This window comes from Hemicordylus capensis, chromosome 5 (assembly GCF_027244095.1).
Source record: "Hemicordylus capensis ecotype Gifberg chromosome 5, rHemCap1.1.pri, whole genome shotgun sequence".
Lineage (NCBI taxonomy): Eukaryota > Metazoa > Chordata > Lepidosauria > Squamata > Cordylidae > Hemicordylus > Hemicordylus capensis.
The window spans coordinates 12,062,636-12,087,687 of record NC_069661.1 but is presented as its reverse complement, the minus strand read 5'-3'; the positions used below and the strand labels follow the sequence as shown (position 1 = coordinate 12,087,687).

General features: G+C 44.6%; 1 protein-coding gene across 6 annotated transcripts; it reads left to right on the top strand.

Annotated features, from left to right (window-relative positions):
• Positions 1 to 6,035: 6,035 nt before the first annotated feature.
• LOC128327796 (disks large-associated protein 5-like) lies at positions 6,036 to 22,150 on the top strand. 6 transcript variants are annotated; one of them, XM_053257054.1, is made up of 9 exons: positions 6,036 to 6,313; positions 9,694 to 9,775; positions 10,375 to 10,612; positions 12,426 to 12,643; positions 19,114 to 19,213; positions 20,030 to 20,104; positions 20,596 to 20,747; positions 21,233 to 21,320; positions 21,606 to 22,150. In XM_053257054.1, exons 3-9 carry the CDS (start codon positions 10,390 to 10,392, stop codon positions 21,671 to 21,673), a joined length of 924 nt encoding a protein of 307 aa, XP_053113029.1. In that variant the 5' UTR covers positions 6,036 to 6,313; positions 9,694 to 9,775; positions 10,375 to 10,389; the 3' UTR covers positions 21,674 to 22,150. The 6 variants fall into 6 exon arrangements, with proteins under 6 accessions (XP_053113029.1, XP_053113030.1, XP_053113027.1 ...); XM_053257055.1 differs by having other exon boundaries at positions 9,690 to 9,775; positions 20,599 to 20,747; XM_053257052.1 differs by having other exon boundaries at positions 9,690 to 9,775.
• Positions 22,151 to 25,052: the final 2,902 nt, after the last annotated feature.

Below are 25,052 nucleotides of genomic sequence, written 5' to 3'. Positions count from 1 at the left end.
CTTTGCTTTTGCCCAGGATTGCTGTTTTGTTCTCGTGTATAGAAACCAGCCTACAACACAAGCCACCAAGCCTTAAATGAGGACATCCTCCCCTGTTCTGGTCTTCGGGGAAGAAGGGCCCAGGGCAAGCAGGAAAACAAAAATATAAATTGGGGGGAAAAGGAAAAAATTGCCAAAAGACCAAATTGAAAATAGCCTCAGGTTTTATCCATCCTTTGTATTATTTGCCTTGAAAACTTGATTTCCTTTTGTGCTGATGGTTAGCACCCAGCGACTTAGTCTCAGGATGCTGTCCCTACATGGGGGGGCGGGGGAGGGAATTGGCAACTCACTTGCCTGTCTTTCTCTCAAGTAAACAGGTTTGCAACCAACAGTGCCTTGAATTGTCTTTCCAAGAAGGATTGGTCCTCCCCAGATCGAAGGAATACCTGGATCCATTGCAAGAACATGATCCCAAGGAAGTCTGCACACTGACCCAGGAAAACTAACCATCAGCAGCAGCAGCTACCCGAGGGCAGTGCCTATCTGCATTTCCAGTCCAACCCAATGGTGACAGGACGTTCATCCAGGGCCGGTGCTAGGGTTTTTTGCGCCCTAGGCGAGATCACCTTCTGGCGCCCCCCCGCGCCCCGGCCAATCATATTTCAAACACAGATGTATTATAGGAAGAATGAAAAGCACAGAATTTGAAATTGTTAATTTATTTTTTAAAAATTGTGAAAACAAGTCATAAAACAATTTCTGATTTATCTTCTCAGACAGAACACAGTTTTAGCATAGAAATCACTTTGAAAAATGTTAAATGTGATGCTGAAATTTAAGTCTCTTTAATGTTTCAATTTCAAGCAAATCACTTGGCTTCCACACTGTCTTGGCTTCCACACTGCCACCTATAGTCATAAAGAAGAAATTAGGCATAAGTCTCTTGGTAGCTGATCATTAACATTCATACTCAAGTATAAAGTTGTATTAAGAGTCTCAAGCATGCCCACCAATAATAAATACAAAGAGGCTTTGTATTTATGATTAAACACCCAACCCAAAGCACCAGATTGCATTTGAAATTTTCCGACAAACTCTGAAGAAACTTTAAAAAGCAACAGACATTTGCTAGATCACTAATAACACACACACACAAAAAATGTTATTTGTATGCAGATTTCACTACCTATACAGAATCTATTTGTGGGGAAAATCTACTGACATTGTATGATTCAGGATTAACTTCTTTTTCAGTGACTGGCAACCAAAAGCAAGGAGCACTTTATCAAAAGCCCAAGTAACTTACAAGCGGGTATACTACTGTCCAGAATGACGTAAATTTTAGAAACTGAGATATACCAGTCAGTCATCAAAGAACAGCATGACTAGAAGACTCCTTCTGGGAAACAGAAAGCTCATACCTCTACAAGGTTTTTTTTAGGGATGGATCCCTTAAATTCCTGCAGTATCTAGATATTTTGAACATTTGTAGACACAGTTGTAATGCAAAGATGGGTAACTGTTTACAAATTCACAAAACACAACTGGATAATAAATATTATTAGGAGAGGAGAACTGGTCTTTTGGTAGCAAGCATGGCTTGTCCCCTTAGCTAAGCAGGGTTCACCCTGGTTGCATATGAAAGGGAGACTAGAAGTGTGAGCACTGTAAGATATTCCCCTCAGGGGATGGAGCCACTCTGGGAAGAGTAGATGGTTCCAAGTTCCCTCCCTGGCTTCTCCAAGATAGGGCTGAGAGAGATTCCTGCCTGCAGCCTTGGAGAAGCTGCTGCCAGTCTGTGAAGACAATACTCAGCTAGATAGATCAATGGTCTGACTCAGTATATGGCAGCTTCCTATGTTCCTATATGTGGCCCATAGGCATCTGCTAGGGCACTTCTGTATAGCCTGAAAGAGCAAGTTAAAACCTCAAGAAACACTGGAAAAGCAAAAAGTATCTTCCAAGATGGAGGAGGAAAAACTTGAAAACACAATTCATGAGCATTTAATTCAGTGCTTTTAAAACAGTCAAAGAAAAAAGAATCCTATATTTCATTGTGTTCAGGTCTTATACTATTAAAGCACTTGTTGGCATTTTAAGTATTAAATAGCTGCTGTCATTTTGAGTACTCTTGGGTAGCCACACTGAGAATACACAAGTGGGGGAGGAGGCTCCCTACGCCTCCAGAGATGCCACAAAGGGCTTCTTCAAAGGAAAATGCCAAATATAATAAAAGCACAGCAACTGGTGAAGAACTGTGGTTAGAGTAAAAAGAATTTTTCCCCAAATTTAAATAGATGACTGACAATGCTAGCTGCTAGTTACAAATCCTTTAGCTGCATATCAACAACGACAAAATGAAGCAGTTGATCCACAGTGCTCACAAGGCTAAAGAGGGTGGTGGTGGAATATTTCCAGTCTGCAAAAAAACTAAACTAAGTAAAACATGGAGCAACAACTTAACCTAATTCTCTTATTTGGCAAAACTCACTCACTGACTCCTTGCTGAAGTGCCCGGTGGAGTCGCCAGCCGACCTGGGCCCTGAATGTAGGAGCAAGAGGGGGAGCTGCTGCCGTTCCTGCTGCTGCTGCTGCTGCCGGGCACATCCCAGTCCCAGCACCTCCTCCTCCTCCTCCTCCTCCTCGCTTCATTCACCCCTCCGGCAACCACCCAGCCCGTACTACACAGTGCAGCGAGGACTGGCCCTCCCTACTATGAAGCCGGGGGAGGGGAGGAAGGGCACGCTGCTCCGCTCGCCCACAGCAGCTGAGCCGGCCTTTAGGAGGAGTCACAGCAAAAGGGACGCAGCACAAGCTAGACGGTGGTGGCGGCGGCGCAACCAGGGGAGGGCGTTGCTTCAGGACACACAAAAATCCCGGGGCCTGAGCAAACTCCACGCACTCACACTCGCCAATGTCTCTCGGGGCGCAGCCACGCAACGTAGCAAAGAGACAGGCAGGAAGGGACAACCTTCAGCCAGCAGCTCTCCTTCCTAAAACCCACATACGCAGAGAACGGGTAGTCTAGGGAAGGGAAGCCAGGGAGCAAACAAGTCGGGGACGGGGGAAGGCGACCTGGTAGCGGTAGTTTTTACCCAAATCTGCTCGCGGCGGCGGGGGGTGGGGGGGCGGCAGGCTGGCCAGCGCGGCACCCCCTCCATTTTGGCGCCCTAGGCAACTGCCTAGTTCGCCTTAATGGACGCGCCGGCACTGCGTTCATCTGCTACCCTGTCCTGTGTTCAAAGAAGAGGGCCTAATCACAGTTCATCTTCCTGCTCCTAAGTGCTGTAGGAGAGGAATATACAACAAACAAGCAAGCCAATTTGTTCACTTTTCTCTGGAGTCATACATGCAACAGCATTTCCCTAAGCTGTGAAGCCCTGGAACCATCCTACCTGGGTAAGATACCTTGCCAAAGACACTATTTCAAAATTCTGCCAAGGACACTATTTCAGATTGCCCACGGGGGGCGTCAAGGCTCCCAAACACATGAACATTCGAGCTTGTCTGTGGACACTAGCCAAACAAGCCAAAATGACACGGCCAGGATAGCCAAAATCCTGCAACGTTGTACAAGAACATTTGGTTCTCAACTGAAGGACTAAAATATATTTTTCCTTACCAAGGACTTTTAGATTTTGAATTCTAAAAGCTCTCCATGGCTTCCTTTTTGGCCATGACAGACTTTAGAGGACACTAAGGGGGGTGGGAGTTGATGATTTGCACCACTTTCTTATATTACTTTCTTGTAGTGACTATGTGCTGTCATTATGTTGAAAACCTTGCTATCTCCTCTGTTGTAAGGTCATGGACCTCACATGCTTGCTCTCCGGTCATTTCCTTATTTGTTTCACTTACATATTGTGCCAATCATCTCATTGTTTCAACCAGAGCATTTACCTGCAAGTCTGCACCTATCCCCAAGTTACTGATCCCTTTGTGCTCTAAGACATTAAGCCATCCCAAGCTTTACCTGCTAATTTTATAGACACTTGTATTTAATCAATGTGATTGTACATGACTTGTCATTGTTATCGCTTTCCACAAGCTGATAACCCATTAATTGCCAGAAGCACCTGGTTCCACATTGCTAGACTGTTATTGATACTTATTTGGGATAAAGATGGGTTAAAACAATGTTGCTTGCTATAAGTTGTAAGATCTTTATATGTACACCTTACTGTTATGTATAAAACTTTTTTTTCTATATCAAATCATGCCAGATATGGGTGGTTAAGGATATGTGTGAGTGCTGTATAGAATTATAATAATTATGTTTGTAGCTCTAGGATGCTGTATGCAATGTATCTAGTTTTATTGCCATATGTACAGCCCATTCAGCACCTACTATTTCTGTAATGCTTAAGGCATCCCAAAACCACATATGTCCCAAATCCTTTAGCTACACAAAACACAGAACTATATTTCCTTTTATATTTCCAAGATTAGAAGTTTATGTGTTAGAAAAGAACTATTATTAATATTTCCAAACAGTTAGAACTTTCATCTAACTAATATGGAGAGCCTATTGATTTATGGGCAAGGAAGGTAATTCTAGTTATAGCATGTATTTCCTTTTATTGATAATCACATGTTGCTGCTTATAATGCATTTTAGCTTTAATCCAAATGTTTATGAGAACCTTTAAACCTTGCCATAATATACAGCTGTACCTTTACAAACCCATATATCCTGAAGATTCAGGGTGATACAGTATTTCAGGGGGGAATTGATGTGTTTTAGAAAACCAAAGCAACTCCATTTTACTTAGAAAACCTAATTCTAACTTAAAGTAACCCCAGCCCAGCCCAGCTCGGCTCAGAGCCATCAAGGCCTCTCATGATCAACGTCATTATCTCTCTCCACTAAAATGTATCTAAAGAAACTTGGTTCTCACAGGACAGTCTAGAAAACAGGATGTAACCAAATAAGGAGTGATCACCAGATGAACAATGAATCATTCGCATGCGTACTAGATACTTAGTCCACCATTTTGTTGCCACGTATGCTATGTCTGGGGTATCAGCATCATTCAGATTGTTTGTATAAATGTAAGATGCACCTATAACCAATTTGTATTCAGCTTGAGAGCGTAAAGCCCGCTGATTACCTGTTGCTATCGCAAAGCAATAAATACCTCTATTGATTCCCACTGAGTCTGTTTGATTGGCTAAAAGGCGGACCCAGGGATGAACTGAATTCACATCACTGACATCTACACATTTCCCCTTGGTGTGACAGCTCCCTATGCACATACAGCCCTTCCGCACTAAACACTCATGCGCAGGGCACATGGGCAATAGACATAATGATGCTGAAGTAAGCAAAGCCTCACACTCTGCTCTCAAACAAGAAGATGTGAAAGAGGGAACAAACTGGGATATTTACATCCCAAATTGTCTAACCTGGAAACTATAAAGGAGATTACATACCTGTTAAAACCTGCTGCTAGTTACTTCTTAGGGAGAGCACTATTTCTTGCTATGCCTCTAACTGGTTCTCTCAAGTTTCTACCAGCTTCCTGGCCATATTTGTTTTATTCTATTTAAAATAGGCCTACTCAGCCTCTCAACCATAGTTTCCAAGGCAGCTTACATTGAAATTAGGATGAAACAGCAACAGGATAAGGGCTAAATGTATATGTATAGTGTGCATTTAGAGGAGGGAAGCTAGTCTTGTAGCAAGCATGAATTGTCCTCTTTGCTAAGCTTGGTCTGCCCTGGTTTACATTTGAATGGAAGACTATATATGAGCTATATGTAAAACATTTCCCTTAGGGGATGGGGCTGCTCTGGGAAGAGCATCTGCTTGTTTGCATGCAGAAGGATCCAGGTTCCCTCCCTGACATCTCTAAAATGGGGCTGAGAGACACTCCTGCCTGCAGCCTTGGAGAAGGGATTCTCAACATTGGGCCCCCAGATGTAATTGGACTTCAACTCCCATAATTCCCAACCAAAGGGCTGGGGATTATGGGAGTTGAAGTCCAATAACATCTGGGGACCCACATATTGAGAAACCCTGAAAACATCAAACTAGATGGATCAATGGTCTGACTTGGTGGAAGGCTAGCTATGAGAGTAACTATTCACAATTTATTTTTCATTCCAGCTGAGACAGAAGTTTGTCTCCTATATAGTATCCACAAGCTCCTCCTACAAGTGCCTTACTTCCTGAGGCTAAAGACTGCTATGGCTCTTTTTTACTGTTTAAGAGCTTGAGTTGTTCTAGTCATTATTTGCAATGGTATTGATTTCTGTCTCATAACTATTGGGTTGCTTGGCTGTTCTTTACAGGTAACAAGAAGGCTGTTCTGTTTTGTACATCTGTTGAGGTGGGTACTTTCTCTATTTTTGATAGAGATGCTTTTGCATCTGTTTTTAAACTTTTTAAAATAAGTTGTGTTTGGTACAGGAGCTTCTTATGTGTAGGAGAGGCAATTTTGTTTTGTTTGAAGTTGCCAGAGTTTGACTTGAAGGTATGAAATAGACTTCAATGAAATATTGGGTTGATTAAGTAGCCTTGTTATAAAATCCTAGTAAGCAAATTACTCTTAAGTGGGATTGCCTCAAAAATGTATCTTCTCCACTCCATATTCATTTTCAAAATCTTTTTGTTATAGTAGGGATTTCAAAGCCTTCAATTCAGAGCCTCACATCTTACAGGAACCTGAGGTCAATCACACAGTCAAAAACTGTCCTACCTGGGAGTTTGGGAGCTGTGTGTGCTCCCACATTTTGGTTGTGTGGAAGCAAGGTAGGAGGAAAAACTGGGTAGAAGTGATTGTGTGGAAGCAAGGTGGAAGGAAAAGCTACCACAGCTCCCAAACCCAGGTAGGATTGTTTTTGATTATGTGAATGATCTCCTTGTATTCAGCCCTGGAGACTTGAAAATTTACTGCTTCACCCTGCAACATATATTGTCTGTAGAGTTACATACAATTGGCTTATATCCACTTTGTGCTGGGGTGTTTGAGAGACAATGATTTTGGAGCATACAGCATATTTTTCTTATAACTCAACTCTTTATTGCTAACAACTCACAAGGAAAGCCCAATAAATATAACTTCAGAGCCATGATTTAAGAAATCAGCACAATGTACCAGAGTGACTCACGGGTCTCAAACTGTTCAGACCATTAAGGAGTTAATACAGGCCCCACCACTCACACAGGCTTCTGTTGTGGAACTATCCCACCCCGCCTTCACTCATGTGGTCCTCTTGTTCTGGGACATGGAGAACTGGCCTCTACCCAAAAAAATCATTACCCCCAAAAATGATGCTAGCAAGTTGTATTGAATTGCAATGCAAAATCCAGCCTAAGGAGTCTTAATGTTGGAGATGGTGAAGGACTGAGATTTAATCCTCCATTTGGTGTTTTGTTAAAGTTCTATGTTTTAAAATGGCTGCCTGGGGAAAATAAAGTGTTGGTCAGTTACAGGGCTTAGGTCAAAAGATTAGTTCAAAATATTACGTTAGAGGCAGGTCAAAAAGTTGCCTTTAGAGATGAGTTACCTCTTGAGGTCAAGTGTCCTAGGGGTAGAAGGTTAACTCAGGATTACAATCCACCCTCTCGATTGGCTGCTTTGGAAGTGGGAGTAGTCATTGTTGGTATAAAAAAAGGCAGAGTTGAAGAGGAGGTATAGTAGTTAGAGTTGGAGACAATCTGCAAGAAAGATGCAGAAGCCAAAAATAGTAGAGCTGCCAGAAGAGAGCTGAATGAGAGAGCAATTGGAGAAACTGAGGAAGTCCCAGTCCTCCTGCTGTCACTCATCCCCTGTGCCCAATGACCACACACGGCACTGTTTGTCTGAATGGAATGGCCCGCGATCCTGTGAACTGCAACCGAGTTGCAGCTCATAGGACAGACGGCCATCATGCTTATGGTACTGCCCTATTCAGACAAGCAGTGCCATAAATGTGGTTGTTGGGCATGGGGGGGGTGTGAGAGAGTGACAGCGGCAGTGTGGACTTCCTCCCTGTTTCCCCTTCTGTAAGTGGTGCTTCCCCCTCTGTAAGTAGTGTAAGTGGTGCTTCAGACACTTATAATGTCTGAAGAGGTCTTTGGGGGATACTGTGGGCTGTTTGGTGGAGGCAGCCAGGGAATGAAGTCTTAAAGTCCAAAAAGTGGGAGAAGCAAGAAACTGGGCTGCTTGCCTCCCCAATGCGTGCCCCTCCCCACCTTAATCACTGGGCTGATTAATAGCAGACCATGACAGAGATGATAACTTTTGTCTCATTTCAAGAAAAGTAGGCAGTTAACAAGAGGATGGAAGAAATCTTTCCAAACCTTGGCCCAAGCATACAGCAATCTTGATCGGGCCAGGATTTCATTTTGCAAGCAAACATCACACCCTATCTCTTGCTTATATGTTGGCCTATCATGGGCAGTGGTTATCTCGTACTCCTGACCATTGTGTCCACAAAATGCACCATCCTGAGGCCTCGTGCTGGTGGGGTGGTTCTTTGTCCCACCCCCTCACCTCAGGAAGCCTTCCCATTGGCTGTCATGTTTCGGGGGGGGGGGGTTGAGTGCTGCTCCATCAGCTCCCTGCCCAGCCTAACAGTTGGTTTTTTGCTGGCTTCTCCTCCCTCCCTTCACTAAGTGCAGAATGGGCTTCATCTGGTCATCCTTTTAAGGGCCAAGTAGGAATTTTTGGCCTTCAACAAATTGGCAAAGATTGCGGGTCTTTGGGTTTTTTGTTTTTGTCTTTACATTTTATATCCCGCTCTTCTTCCAAGGAGCCCAGAGCGGTGTACTACATACTTAAGTTTCTCCTCAAAACAACTCTGTGAAGTAGGTTAGGCTGAGAGAGAAGTGACTGGCCCAGAGTCACCCAGCAAGTCTCATGGCTGAATGGGTATTTGAACTCGGGTCTCCCCAGTCCCAGTCCAGCACTCTAACCACTACACCACGCCTACTCCATTCTGCTTTTCCTAGTCTTCACTAGTTCTAGGTCACAACTGGGCAGGTGCAGTGCTGGCTGGGTAGAGGTCTAGTTGGGCTTGAGATTGGTGAGCACCCTTGGGCAGTTAAAGGGGGTTAATTGGTCAATCAGTCCTTAGAGGCTTTGCAGCTCAGGGATCTTAATTCTCCATGAAACCTGCTTCAGGGCTTCACAAACCTGTTTTTTCCCTTCTGGTTGAGTACTGCCATTAAGCTTTTTAATGGGCATTAAGTAGCTTAAGATCTAACTACTTTCTTTCCAGAAGAGTATAGAGGCCTCTTGGGAGACTCTCTCTCTCTCTCTTTTATTTGAAATAGCACATGAACTGCCACACATTCCAAAATGAAGGAAATCTGCATGAGGGAATGTAGAATGTTTAACGTGATTCATTTATCCTGTTTATTTCTACTCAAAAGCCAGATTTTTTCCTTATTCACAAGAAATTGTGCATAAGATTGCAGTCTCTGAACAATGCAGTCCTATGGATGTTTACTCAAAAGTAAACATCTGCATTGAATGCAACTGCATTGCATTCAATGAACTTGCACCTACATAAGTGTGTGTGTTGAACTGCATCCTAAAAGCTGCAATGTGCCCACTGAGTTATGCAGAGGGCCCCATAAAACTTGTTCTTCATTCTGCTAGCGAAATTTGACTCTGAATGTGTTCCTCAAATGGGTACCATGTTGCTTTAATGTTTTTGAAGTTCTTCAGAAGATTTTGTGTCAATCAGACACACATTTATAACTTGATCCTCTTTTAGAAAGCTCGGGGTGGTTTACAGGAGAGCAGAGAGAGGACTCTTCTCCAGGAGCTGATCAGGTGAAGGCTACACTGCCTTAGTTTCAGGTATGCTGCAACTTCAGATGGACATGGTGGGCTGGGAACATCAGGATACTTAGTCCACTTCCCATGGATTGTGGGATCCACCGGGCTCACAGGCGAGCCTGATTTCCCCAAAGTGGGTCACCCACTTAACTCCCCCTCCCCTTAGCCCAGGTTAGCGGAGCAAGCGCTCCACTCACCTGGGTTTTTGGGTTGTGTATTACCATGCTGCAGCTCCATGCCATGGCAGCACATGAGGAGACCCCCATTGGGAGGCAGAAACAAGCCTCCCGGCCCTGGGGGTCTCTCCAGGATGCCCCATGCAGGGCATCCTGGAACTTCCAGGGGCCACGTGGCCCCTGATCCCCGCAGCCCCTGTTGGCTCCATGACGGAGCCGGCAGTCTTGTGGGTGGCTGATCATGCTGCTCAGGGCTGCCTGAATGATCATCTGCGGGGAGAGCAGACTAAGCCTGCTCTCCCTGCAAACCCGCTCTCAGCAAGTCTCACTGATCGTGAGACTCGTCTCAATATTATTGAGTTTGGGACTCCTTCCCCAGTAAACATACTTGGGATTTTATTGTTGTAAATGGGCAAATAATGTTGTATAATCTTATTCTAATAGTGGGGGGAAACACCCATGGCTGTGGCTTCTCAGTTTGCCACGCAGTACAGAAAACAGCTGAGTCCAGAGAGTCTTGGAGCACAGCAAGCCTACCAAAAGTCCTCTTCGCAAAGAGAGAACAGACGCAAAGACTTTGAAAAAAGCAGAAAGTTGGATTTGCCAAATGCTGACCTTCCATTGGAAAAGAGGATCCATTCTCACAATCCAGAGGCAACTGAGGACACCAAAGCTAAACAAAGTAATTATGGCTTGCGGCAGCTATATGTGGGATGGGGCCATAGTTCAGTAGTAGAGCATCTGCTGTACATGCAGAAGGTCTCGGGTTTAATCCTTGGTGCCATCCCTAGGGAGGGCTGAGAGAGACTCCTGCCCAAAACCTTGGGGAGCCACTGACAGTCAGTGTAGACAGCACTGCATTAGTTGGAACAATGGTTTGACTTGGTATTAGGCAGATTCATATGTTCCTATGTGAGACTGATGCTCTTTCCTTTGAAGAAAGAGTAGAACAAGGGGTCTCAAACTTGACGTTTTTTGAGAGCCACTGTGGCTGGGGACACAACAGCATCTTGCAACTCAAGGTTGAGAACCTCTGGAGTAGAGCATTGCAGACTCTTTAGTTCAGAATGAACGTGACTAAGAGGGGTACATGAGATAAAAATAATGCAAAGTGTGGAGAAGGGGATAGAGAGCAATTATCTCTCCCTCCTGATACTAAAACTTGGGAGAGGTCCAATGAAATGGATTGGAAGGTGATTCAGGGCAAGGAAAAGCCATTACTGCCTCTCGGAACACATAGCTAATCAATGGAATCCATTGCCACAGAAAGGAGATATGGCATGAGTCTAGATGGCTTTAAAGGTCACCTGAAGGCCACCAGCCTGGATGACTTGAAGCAGGGCTTAAATTCCTGGGGGACAAGTCCATCATTGGCTACTAGTTCTGATGGCCATAGGTGACTTCCAGGTTCAGAGGCAGGATGTCTACCAACACCAGTGTCAGGGGAGCAACAGCAGGAGAGGGGGTGTGCCTGCATCTCCTGGTTTTTGGCTCCCCAGAGGCATCTGATGGACCACTGTGGGAAACAGGATGCTGTAGACTAGATAGGTCTTGGGCCTGATCCAGAAAAGGCCTTCTTATATTCTTTTAATCAATACCTATTTGGGTTCTGAGTCTCTTTGGTACAGGGAATCATTCCTCTTGCTATGTAAGCCACTTTGAGGATTTTTAGCCTACTTTCTTTAAGAAAAGTAGACTTAGAAATTCCTACAGCTGTACCCAGTTTGGTTCATATTGGTCCAGGCATGGCGAAGTTGATAGGGATTCATACTCTCTCTCTTTCACATAATGTCCTGTGATCTCATACGTTTACTTTCCTTAAGAAAAGTAAACGTATGAGATCATTCAGCAATGGCATTGTATGTAGGGGTGTAGCCGTAATTGAGTGGTTTGGTTCAAATAACCCGGGGCCCCCAGTTCCACCCCTCCTTATATTCTTCATTATCTCCTTCAGTGCAAGGGGTCATCAGGGAGGGGGCAAACACGGGCCCCATCTCCCCTAACTATACCCCTGACTGTATGTATGTGTGTGTCCAGAAACACACACACACACACACACACACACACACACACACACACACACACACACTCCAAGTATGAACCAAAATGGATACAGTTATAGGGACACCTCAATGGCATAATTTGTGATGATGTCATCTACCCCAACTGAAGATGGTGGACATGTGACCGTTCAAGGCTGAAGGGGGTTAATTTGTGAAGATGGTAATTATAAATTAAGATTATAGTGGAAGGAAAGTAGGCAGATTAGTTCTTACCAGAACTTGTTTTCTTTAAAAGCAATATATTGATGAAGATGGTGATGATGATGATGATGATTAATTGGCTGTAGTGTCTATATTGTACATCCAAGTTCAGAGGCAGTATGCCACTGAAAACCAGCTACTGGATAACAGTAGAAGCTTAGTGATCTAGTCATTTGGTAACACTTCTTCTGGAACCAAACTTCCAACTCCAATCTCTCTTTTCTATGCAAGACCCAACTATAAAGGCAGCTCCCAGAAAGAGAGAACATGACCGTAGAGAAATGCTGCGACGTTACAAAGAGGAGAAAGAACTCCGCAAACTGAATGAACAAAGGGAGAAGGCTAATAAGAGGGGGGCATTCATAACGGGCATATATAGACCGGAGCCATTGGCAGCCGTGGTTCCTCTCAGGCCGCTGAATGTCAAGCTGATCAAGCCCAAAGAGAAGGTAATGAATGACACAATGGAGCACTTTAGTGGGCTTTTAAAGACCACCCCTTGCTTTCCCCCCTCTCCTTATATAAAAACCTACCTGCATTGCTTACTTAACTGCTCATTCAAAGACTTGAGCCGCTAGCAAGTCTTCAATGGTTACGAATCTCAAAACAATGAGGTCTGAGCCAAAATGCCCCCTCAACCTTTCCCCTTCAGAAGTTGCCAACTTGGGATTATCTTGTTTCTGGGGAGGTGATGTGCGCGTGTGCACAACTACTGGTGGTAACAGTGCTTCCTAACATCTCAGTAGCTGGCTGCCATTAAAAAAAAAAACCCATTGCCCAAAATTATCTGATGATGATGGAGGGCAACCGTTCTGTCATCACTCTGGAAATCCTGGTATAAAAATGGCAGCTGGAATCTGCTGAGGTACTGAGGAGACCATCTAATTGCAAAAGGTACCCCTGGGGATTGGTTTTGTGGAATCATTTGCCTCCCAAACATCACTGAAATTTGTCTTAAGATAACTTTCAGCTTAAAAAACTTTTGTGGGGGAAATACTTTCAGAATCCATTTATAATCATGGTTAGATGTGGTTTACTTTTCTAACAATTACTCCCCTCACCCAATTCTCCAAATAAGTAATTACATTGCTGTCTTCTCTGATCCATACAGAATATGTTAATTTAGCTAGAACATCCTAATTATGTGTTTTTATTTTCCCCCATTATTTGCACTGATCTCATTTTCTGATCTCCAGTGTTCTTCGTGAAAGATGTTTGCTACATTAATAATATCGTGGGCTGGGTGGGAGCTCTCCATGAATGCTTAATATATCTTTTGTACATATGTTGGTAGATCCTATACTATTAAAAAAACCAAAAACAATTAAACTTACTAATGCTTAAAAACCGATAGAAGCTTAAAGCTTCTATAGACTGCATTTCTAATGTGTGTCCAGCATTTTTGTGCAACTGGGCAGGGGTGAAGCTAGTGCAGAAATAGCCTGTGTTTGCCCCCACCCCTAGTTGCCCACTGACTCCTGCCACTGGCCACCTCTGCTTGGCAGCTCTTTCTCTCTTTGGCCCAAACACACCATAGCCTGAGAGCACACAGCTCCTCCTCCTCCTCCCCCTATTGTGAGCATGGAGAGGCTGGGAGAGCCAGCCAGTGGTGAAACCTAATTTGCACTCTACTCCAAGTCTTTTGGGAACAAGAAATTTGGTGGGGAAGAACTTTGTTTATTTCAGAGTCACCTGTTCTGTTGTTTCTCCGGTGCTTTTCTTTTCAGTAGTAATTTAGGAGTTAGACTAAATATAAGGTTTCTTGCCATAAACTTATACACTAACCTTCTGAAGGCTTTACATTCAAATTTGGTAACCAAGAGAAGTATTAGCAAGCAGCAGTGGGCAGGCTCAAGCAGGCAGGAGATGGGCAGGAGCCTCCAGCTGGAGCGGATAGGCAAGGGAGGTGGCCCCAAAGATGAGGTGGCCCGTGTTCCATGGACACCCTGAAACACTGTTAGCTCTGGCCCTGCAACTGGGCATGTCTTTCTTAGCTACTCAGATATCTAGTTGGGTTCCAGGTTTCTTGGGATGGAGACATGAGCCAGGATGGAGTAACAGAAGAGAAGTAACATCTAGACACTTACACTTGGTCCTTATTCAAGGATTTCAAAAGTCTAGCTGCAGTACCATAGAGAAAAGAATCATAAGCACAAGTTGTGGGTAAGCAGTGCTGAACTTCTGAAGGCCTTATGCTCAATTTGAAAGCACTTGTTAAATTCCTGAGCTGTTTAAAGTAAGATTTGTCCCATCTTGGTTGAAGGAAGCCTTGTAGACATTGGGCTTATGGCCTGCAAAAGTGCATGCTGTACAGCTCTAACTTTACAAGCATAAAGGCTAAGAACTTGGTATATTTTAAACAAAATATGAATGTCTTCTAAACTTCAAGATGCTGCATATTTGCCCAGCTCCAGATTTGGCACTTGCATGGGCAGCCTTCGCACATAACGCCAAGTTGGGGGCAAATGAGCCAGAGGTTCCATGTCATGGTTGTCTGAATGCATGAAACCGCGGTTTTGTCATAAAATGACTCACTGTTTTGAAGCTGAAACCATAATCTGGACACAGGAGGCTGCCATATACTGAGTCAGATCATTGGTCTCTCTAGTTCAGTATTGTTTTCACAGACTGGCAGCGGCTTCTCCAAGGTTGCAGGCAAGAATCTCTCTCAGTCCTATCTTGGAGAAGCCTAGGGAGGAAACTTGAAACCTTCTGCTCTTCCCAGAGCGACTCCATCTCCTGAGGGGAATAGCTTCCAGTGCTCACACTTCTAGTCTCCCTTTCATATGCAACCAGGGTGGACTCTGCTTACCTAAGGGGACAAGTCTTGCTTGCTACTACAAGACCAGCTCTCCTCTCCATAACTTTCAGTTTGTAGTGAGTTTCGCTGCTCCAACCTGAACTTTGAAGGCGGCATCGTATTGTCCGAATTCTGTTGCCACTGTAACCTGGATTTGGTGCTGTGGCCTCTGTCAAAACCATAGAGAGGGCGGCTTGGAAACACGACAGCTCCATGCCTCCTGTGCTTGCCCCACACCTCCATCTCCATATTCCTCCAGCCATTGCCCAGCAACAGGGATGCTGCATTCCAAGCTTCAGAGCATGTCATGGGGAAAAGCCACTTTGCGGGATGCCCAATTTCCACTTTGTCTCACCCTCCTCCGGCCATCTGCAGAAAAAGGAGGTGGGATGACAAGATGGGTACTTTTGTGGAGAGGTCTCCACAAATCAAATGATTTGGAAGAATTTGCACAAGCACATGGAGTCCTGGGGGCACCATAAACCGGCTAACCCAGTCATTTCCCAACACAGATAACACATGCCAGCAGAGTGATACGTGGGGTCACGGTTGAAAGGCGGTTGCTAAGAATGGAAAGGCAAAGCCTTTCAAGGCAAAGCCTAAAGCAGTGGCTCTGCTCTAGTTATTATACAAATTAGTAGGGGAAGAGGGGCCTAGTCCCTTCTCCTTAGTTGCTAGCATTCAGTCTCGGGCATAACTCATGAAAAGAACCATCTTGGGGGATGCCAGGCTGGATCACTAATAATATGTGACAACGCCCCTTCTCCCAAAGACTGCTTTCTCATGAGAGTGGCAGACCATAGGGACATGCATACAGGCCAAAAGGCTGTTGCCACCCAGCCCCATTGCTAGATCCATGCAAGCCCAATGGAAGGGTACACACCAACACCTCACCCACTCTGCCAGTCTGGACATCCCTTGGCATATATGCATGTTGATTTTTGCCCAGTGCAACTGACTTGCCAGGGATTGCTGAAAACGGGGGCTCCCCTCACCTGCTGTTCCCCACAGCAGCTGATCTGCATACACAACAACATTGGTCCCAGCCTGGGAATTTTGAATGTGTACTAGGAGTGATCCCCAATCTTGCCAGACTGAGCCCACAGGGAGTCAGCTGGACACATGGACCGACCTCTTTGAAGTCTGTAGGGAGGGGAAGGTAAGGAATATGAGTTGTGTTTTTAAACCAATATTGTGAGGGGTCCACATCGTTGGATGGCCTAACTCCTGAGGGCGCAGTCTGATTGAGACCCAAAGCTCATGGAGCCTCTGGTCCTCCCCAGTGGATTGGCCCTCTGATGAGAGGGTTAATCCCCGGCCGGCAAGCCGACATGGGGGCAGGTGTGTGTTGGGGGTTCCTGGACTTCTTTGACTGAGTCTGCCATCAGAAGAGCATCCTTTGTCACAGTGGACCAGTCCTCTGGATCCTTTGCCTGCCCCCATATACACATCCACTCCTAGGAATCATCACAATCTCTTCAAAATAATAGTGCCCCTCTATGCCCCCCCACCATCTATATAATTATTTCTCTTAGCCGCCCACCACGGGGATGCGTGTCTTCATGGCGGAACTCTCGCGACACGCTGCAAGAGTTCCCTGCAAAGACGGGAGCAAGGATGGAGAAATTGGGGCCCAGTTGGGAAGGAGAGCTGGTCTTGTGGTACCAAGCCTGACTTGTCCCCCTAGCTAAGTAGGGTCTGCCCTGGTTGCATGTGAATGGGAGACTTGATGTGTGAGCAGCACTGTAAGATATTCCCCTCAGGGGATGGAGCTGCTCTGAGAAATGCAGAAGGTTCCACGTTCCCTCCCTGGCATCATCTCCAAGACAGGGCTGAGAGAGCTTCCTGCCTGCAACCTTGGAAAAGCCACTGCCAGTCAGTGAAGACAATACTGATCTAAATAGACCAGTGTTCTGACTCAGTATATGGCAGCTCCCTATGTCCCTATTCTGGATTTCAAGAATTAACCTCACATTCATTAACCTCATTTTCGTCAACCCATGAATGTTATGTCCGAACGCTATGTCCGAAAGGGCCCATTGTATAGTTGTTAAATATCCCTGATAGTATTTTAACAGTTCAGGCCAAAGGACAAATAATCAATCTGTGAGTGGTGGGCGCGAAGAGAGAGAATAGGCATGTTATTCTCTAGCTCAGTGGTTCCCAACCTGGGTTCCTCCAGATGTTGCTGAACTACAACCCCCATCATTCCCAGCTACATCCTGTTGTGGCTGGGGGTGATAGGAGTTGTAGTTCAGCAACATCTGGATGAACCCAGGTTGGGAACCACTGCTCTAGACCTATGTTGCATTCCCGAGGATTTGATGTGAATTTCGGTTCCTCTGGGATCAGCAATAGCAATAGAATGTATAGGTAGCACTTTAAATCCTAAAGTGGAATATATGAATGAGTGTCTTTGAGCAGATGGATCCCCCTTCTCCCCGGGCCAGAGGTTTAACAAACAGCCTCTGCACTCTGTAAATATCCTAATTTGGGCATGCACACGGGTGGAAATGGGAGTGGAGAATTTTAAGATTTTGGAGGAGTGTGGATTGTATGACAGGCCCAGATCAATTTTCTCTTCCCAGTGCCCTTGAGCACTTGCAATGGAGTGGTAAATAGCCAATCTGTGACCACCTCAGCAGATAGCGGCATCACAGAAAAGCAACATGTGCTGACAGAAAAACATGTCTACCACATGCTGAGGGGTCGTGAGAACAGGCTGTTTCAGTTGATCAGTTGTTCAACTGAGCTAGAGAATCAGAGAATTCATACAGATGGATATTTCATTTTGCAAGCCCAGAGCATGGGTGACAACTCTGATGTTGTGTTTAGCTGTCAGAGCACAAGTGGAGGATTCCTGCCACAGCTCCTCTCTCTACATTACATGTGAAAGCTAGAATTAGTCTGCTAATGGGTCTTTTAAAAGAACAGCAACAAAAAAAAACACCACACAATTTTCATTGTGCACACAGGTGGCTCTGCACATGTTGTGACTTTAAACAAAGGTTAAAAGGGATGAATCACTCTTTTCTTTTCAAGAGGCATCTACTGCACCTTCTTGTCAGTAAGGTTTAGGGGTAAGCCTGTCTGCCTTGCCCTGAAAATTAGCTGGGCTGTTTAAACATTCAGATGGAAGTACCTGTTTTGACCTTAAAAGCCCATCATGGCCTTGGCCCTGATGATCCTGGGGGATGTATTCCCCCATCTCAGCCCTCCTAGCAGTTATCATCTGCAATTAAGGCCCTGCATGGGATTCCCCCCTATGTAAAAGGCAGATTGACCTCTATGAGGAGCAGGGCCTTTTCTTTTGTGGCCCCAGTGCAGTGGAGTGCTGTTTTCTGAGAGGTTCATATGTTCCTGTCCCGGCAGTCCTTTCGAAGGCAACTTAAGACCTTTCTTTTTCAAGGAGTACAAATTGACTGGTTGGTTGGTTGTGCTGGTGTGCGCTTTGTATATTGTTATACTGCCTTGGTCACCCCACTTCCCCAAGTGGTGAGAAGTTCCAGGGGTTTACAGCTCACTTTGGATTCTGACTTCCTTTGGAAGAAGAGTCACTGCAGATTGTATCTCTGTAATATTTTGTTTATTTGCACAAATATGCAGGTTTAATTATTGGATTGGGAATCTAGCATCAGAGAGGTCAAACTGCATGAGATGCAGCAGCTTTTGGCTTTGGATGCTCTATTCTGGGATTGCCCTAAAATCCTTACTTGAATCTCCCCCTTAGCAGCTTGCCTGCTCATTTTACACTGGCTTAACCCTTGTATGCCTTGCAGGGGAAGGCAGAGATCAGATAATCCTACCCATCCCTGTGAGAGTCTGCCAGGAGGCAGGAAATATAGGACTCTCTTACCTTTGCTGGTGGCATCCTTCTCCAGGTTGGAAGTAATTCAGAGTTGTTAATGGTGACTGACTTGCAAAAGAACAGCCAGCTAACCAACTATCCCAAACTCACAACAGGGTGGATGATTTTAATTTGTTTTAAACCTTTCCATGGTTTAAAAAGGGGGGGGGAACACCCACCTTTCATCCTTATACACTGCTTTGACCTTTTTATGAATAGTGGTATAGAAAATCTTAAAATGAATAAAATCTTCTCCACCATCCTCTTTGCAGACTGCAGTGGAGAGAACCAACAGAGGTAATGATCTGCCCCCTGCTCCATTACGGCAGAGACAAGCATGCACTGATAACATTCGTGAGAGAGGAAGCAAAGGTATCAGCCAGGCTTGTTTTGGAGGGCTTCTGGGACTGGATCTGTTGGACCACATTCACCCATATGAACCTGCCAGGATCCTCTGCTCTACATCTTGGGCCCTGCTGAGATGTCGATTGGAGACGACTGAGATGTGATCAGTGGAGTCCAGAGATAGGGTCTCTTCAGTTTCAGCCCCATGACTCAGGAATGCCCTCCTAAATGGACTATGCCAGTAGTTCCCCAACCTGTAGTTCTCCAGATGTTGCTGGACTACAACTCCCAGCATGCCCCCAGCTACAATAAGTTCCCTCCTTCAGCATTTCTGAGAAATGCTTTAAAAAGCATTTCTTTAAAAAAAAATCTGTTGTAGAGGGTTTTTAATCTGTAAATCTCATTTTAATTGGGTTTGGCTTTAACTGAGCTTTATTCACTTTATATTGTTTTGTGTTTTGTGAGCTACCCCGAGCAGTATTGCACTGGAGGGAACTGCAGATATTTTATATATCTAATAATAAATTGATCAGATGGATTATGCAAGTAATCCATATGTGGCATGAGATCACAATTCCCTCCCCACCTCCAGGAATCTCAGGAATACAGGTTTTGGCCCAAGGGAGGTATGCCAGTATTCCTTGCAAGGAGAGTAGATTGTAGAAGCATGGGGAGTGGGGAATGCATCCAGTCAGCTCTCCAATAAGGCAGGTTTTTAAATGTTAGCTTGAGCATCTCTTGGAAATGTTGCTTTAATGCGGCTTCCTTTTGATCAGTGGTGGGATAGTAGCCTGAATGTGTCAAGAAAGTTTAAGTTTAATAAAATACATTTATTACTTGCAGAGGCCCCCAAAGTAATTACTAGAGCTGCTGCTTCAGGTATTAACAGGGAGATGTCAAAACCAGCCCGATTTGCAGGTAAGTGGAATGGTGAAATTGCTACACTCCAAGGAGGTCAGTGTATCTGTATCACTGTGATGGCACTGCCCACTGTGAATTGGTCTTCCTTTGGGAAAGGTCTGCTTAAAACTCTTCTAGTATAAACCAAATGGATGTGACTGGAAATTACACAATAGTCCCTTTGGCCATTCACCTTGGACTTACTCTTCTGTTTATGTAAAGCAAAACCCTCTGTGTTGAAAATTTTTTGCTGGAATTTGAAAGAAAAAGTGGGACTTCTCATTGAGTAATACTGGTGGATTTTAGAAATGGGGTATCTTAGCACCATATAGACCATGCTGCTCTGAAGTTCGTTCTCCTTGTAGACTCTAGAGACGTGATGCCTCACTGCTGCTTTCCCAACACTATTTGTTATGTTGAATTCAGATGTAATTTAGGAGTGGTAAATGTTGTGTAAACTTCGGCCTGGCTACGCGGCCCTAGTCACCAAAGCTCACAGTTTGAATCAGCAGGAAAAGCAGTCCCAAGACGCACTTGTATCTGCACGTTGTGCCAAGTCCTTTTCAAGTGGTTCTTCCAGGCTGGTGCCACCATCTTCGATGAGATGGTACCATCTTCGAACAATTGCCCTAGTAGGAAGCCTGTTACAATTTCCATGCCTGTGAGTTCATCATGGAGACACTTGGGTACTGCCAGTGAAGGAAACCATGAATGCCTGGGAAGGGGAAATTGGCTGCTGTATCCCATCACCTCAGGTCACAAAAAAGTGAATGTAGGTGCTGCATAGTAGTTGCCTGCATTCACACATAATGCAGAACCAGAGTTTAAGGGGCCAGGGGTTGCCAAGTCTGAATGCATGCAACTTTGGGCCCACGATGTGAATGACCCAAGATTTTCTCTTTGGAACTCCAATTTGAACCCTTGGGTTGTAGTGAGTTTCATTGCCCCAATACAGCCTGCGTTGTGTCCAAATTCAGAACTGCAGGCTGCATTCCCTTCTTTTTTTACAAAGACAGGAGCCATTTTGTGGTTCAGTTGAAGAAAATGGCAGTCAGAAATGACCTCTGCATTCATTTCTGACCACCTCCAACCCACGGATACACAAGGGTGGCATGTTTCCCCTCTCTTTTTTTTGCATATGCCGAGGTCGAGTGCCTTTTCCCCAGCCATGGATACATGAATCCACAAATAACAAGGTCCACCTGTAATCCTTACAAAAGCCTTGAAAACACAGGCCAGTATCATTATCCTCATCTACACATTTCAGAGACTGAGGGAGGGGAGGCTCAAAGGTGGTGGCTTATTGAAAACTATGGAATAGGTGCCTTACCAGAGGCTAAGGCTAGGTTTGAACACAACACAAGATTCCATACAGCTGCTTTGAAGGGCTGCTAACACAAGCCTGCGGCAGGACTAAAATCAAACTTGTTAGCTTGCAGTTCATTCTCCTGGCCACTTTGCAAAATTTGCTCTTACTGCCTCAACCACTGATGAAATGTAGATTCTCTTCTGTCCGTAGGTCCACCAGAAAGAAAGGCAATCAAAAAAGGAGGGAAGCAGGAAGAAGATGCAGCTAAAAAAGTTTGAGGCAAAGTTGTGATGGCTTTTGTGAATGTCCCCACTAGAGTCTAAGCTGAATACTTCTAACATGCTGTTTTTAGATTTATGGATTTTCTTTCTTTGTAACTGTCTGCCTTCATGAGTTTTTCTTTTTCCAATGGGTTGAATTGTACACATACCATTTTTAGACAGATACCTTAGAAATGTGAGGATTTTTTAGCTGGGAAATAAGCTGTTTATTATGGAGATAGAGTTATTTTGAACAGGTGTAACTCAAACTAAAGAAGGCATTGGCATTCGATCAGTTTAATTATACCTTTTTAAAAATTACCATCATTAGTGCTGATGGAAGTGTCTGTGTACGCACATAAGACCTTATATTAGTTTATGGAAATATGCAGGATCTATCTCTTCATCTCATCTTTAATATATGTAATATATGAATCTAGTAATGGAAAGTTCCAGAATCAAATAAACATGTAAATATTATATAAAAAATCAAAACTACAATGTAGTCTGTTGCATAAATGTAGAATGTGAAGCAGTGTTGGGATGACAAACCAATCAATGAAGGGGAATGAATACATTTTTAGGAGCAGAAAAAAGTCAACAGACAGGAAGTGCAGACACTACAATTCCACCAGCTGCCTTTTGGGGACATTCCGTGCAAGCACTTGAAAAGCACTATTGGTTTTTCAGAACCAGTCATAAGGGAATTGTGCACCATGAAGCATCTTTAGGTTGAAGAATATAGAGAAGGGTAGAATGCCCATTTCCCATGGGAGTTGGGGACCCCACATTGGGAAAACCCTGATATAAATAAATAAATAAAAACTTTATAGCTTCACCTCTCCCCTGTAAACCACATCTGTTTAGCACCATCCCATTCCACTTGGGACCATGCTGCCTTTTAAAGATACAAATTGGAAGTAATACAGAAAAATACCTCTGAGCACCCACTATCTCCATGCCTTTAGGATAAAGGAACAGAACTCCTTTCCAGGACAGACATCAAGGCTTCCATGCAGGCTTAAGCCCCCCCACCTTTTTGGGCTTCACTCCAGGTGCACTCCTAGATCTCCCAGTCCTGGCTTTCGACTTGCACCCCCTGGTGACTGCTGCCCTCAGCTCAGCTATCGGATGCAGAAAATCAAGCTCCCTGCCTCCTCTCTTGTTTTCATCACAGCTGCAAAATCAGAGAGCACACAGCTCCTGAAACTGGTTGGGACTCATCTTCTACCCAGTTGATGGTTGTGTGAACTGTCCTACTGTCTGAGGAGATCCATTCATGGATATCTCAATGCTGTATCAAATTTTATTTGGCCCTTCATCTGTTCGAATAGTGGCACACAAGAGTGGTGAGCCATGTGTCAAACCATTCTGCTTTTTCAGTATACTTATCTCACAGAAGTAGTCATGGTGGCAGCGCCTCCTCTGTCCCCATCTCAATTATCCCCCTCCAGCTGCTATTTGGGGTGGAACAATTGAGCATGACAGCCCCAATCAGGGTGGCATATAGTTATGGCCTTGAGATAACAATAGCATCACTTCTGCTCACTTTCCTTGCTTGCTAAAATTGCATCTCCATCAATGAAAGCTCTTATCCCCATGACAGTCAGGCAAATGCTTATAAATGGAAAACTTCAGGAATCTGAAGAGCTGCTGCATAACTGTGAACTCATTTGTGGCAAAAAAGAGAGAGAAGATAATGTGCACGGATCTTGATGAGTTAGCCGAGGTGCAGTTTAGCTTTCAGGTAAGAAGCGGCTAGTGTGAAACTACTTATACAACTGTTACAGCCTGAAGCCATGGAGCAGCTGGAGAAAGCAAAGCAAAGGATCATTTTCTGACTCTGCCAGCACTAGAATTTCATGATTGTCCCACTGACAGCACATTCCAAGGAAAGAGAGGAACGACTTCAAAGAAAGCAAAATTGAATTGTGGAATTTGTTGCCGGATGAGGTGCTTTCAAATTGCCTGGCTTCAACTCAAATGAAATTATTTTCCACAGAGCCAGTTCCACAAGTTCAGCTGCAGTTTGTTGAGCGGTGAGAAGATACTGCATGCACTAATGAATCCCTGGCTAATGTTCAGCGAACTGACTAAGCACCTGCTGGGTGCTAGGATTCTTGCAAAGGATGCTGAACTACAGCCAGCCAGGGATCAATAGGTCCATGTTCCCCCCTCCCACTTAACAGCTGTGGGGGGATGTTTTAAATGGCACAGGGAAAAAGGACCATTTCCTTTCAGAATATCCTCCCTTCCACTACCACAATCCCGATCAACATTGGCTCCCTTGCAGCTCCTTTTAAGCCTAAAAGACATGCTTAGATACTAATGGCCCCTCCCTGGAAACTGCCCCAGCTCTGGGCATCCCGCCTTCACCGCTACACCAGCCTCAAAGGTAGAAGGACACATATTAGTTTTGTTGGAGTACATGTCTAAGAAGCACGGCATGGTCCCTGTGATGGAGGACTGAACTCCAGAGAGGCATGGCCTGGAACATGTTTGCACCTCCCTGCAGGAGTATATGAGCCCTCTGTAGGCTTCAGACCAGTTGTGGATTCACAGTCTATGTTACTGACTCTGTTCTCAGTTCTGCTAGTTAGCCTTTCCTCTTGAGTGCCCACAGGGTGTTGTCCCTGGTCCTGATACAGAGCTAGCACTCCTTGCTGCTATTGCTTTCACACCAACCTCTGTACCTCATCTGTGAATAGGATTGCAGGTCCTCCACAGCTTGCCCCACGTGGTGGCTTCTCTGCAAGATCCAGTCACAAATATGGAATGTAAACCTTGTGTTTGCTACCAAATATCTAACTCTGGCCTTACTTTCCAGGTGTAAAATAGCTGCCTGCCTATTTCATTCTGGGCCCAGTTAATAGGGTATCGTGTCCCAGTCTGAGCTGTGGACTTTGCTGAGATAAGGATCCAGGAGTGCCTCTGATCTTGGACAATGGCCAGGAGTCAGAACCTCATTTAATCCTGCTAACTTGGCAAAGAGGCACCTTTTACTGTGGTGATTCTCTTTATTTAGCAGGGGGAGAGTAACTGGCCCTGTCCACCCCCAGCACAGTACTTCCAGTGACTATTGCTGGTGTGTATCTTATGTTTCTTTTAGATTGTGAGCCCTTTGGGGACAGGGATCCATCTTATTTATTTATTATTTCTCTATGTAAACTGCCCTGAGCCATTTTTGGAAGGGCAGTATAGAAATCGAATTATTATTATTATTATTATTATTATTATTATTATTATTATTATTATTTAGCACCCAGCAAGATGACAGAAGCTGGGCGTGGCAATGTTAACATTAACAGAACGTTGCTGGATGTGGTAACATTAACATTAACAAAATATTGCTCCTGCAGCTTCTTAGAACGCTGCTGGCTTTCAAGGCCAGGGAACG

Coding starts and splice junctions, on each gene's coding strand:
- LOC128327796 (XM_053257054.1), top strand. CDS start 10,390: ATGGCTGTGGCTTCTCAGTTTGCCACGCAGTACAGAAAACAGCTGAGT. Junction 10,613..12,425: donor GGACACCAAAGCTAAACAAA/GTAATTATGGCT, acceptor TTTCTATGCAAG/ACCCAACTATAAAGGCAGCT. Junction 21,321..21,605: donor CAAAAGCCTTGAAAACACAG/GCCAGTATCATT, acceptor TTCTGTCCGTAG/GTCCACCAGAAAGAAAGGCA.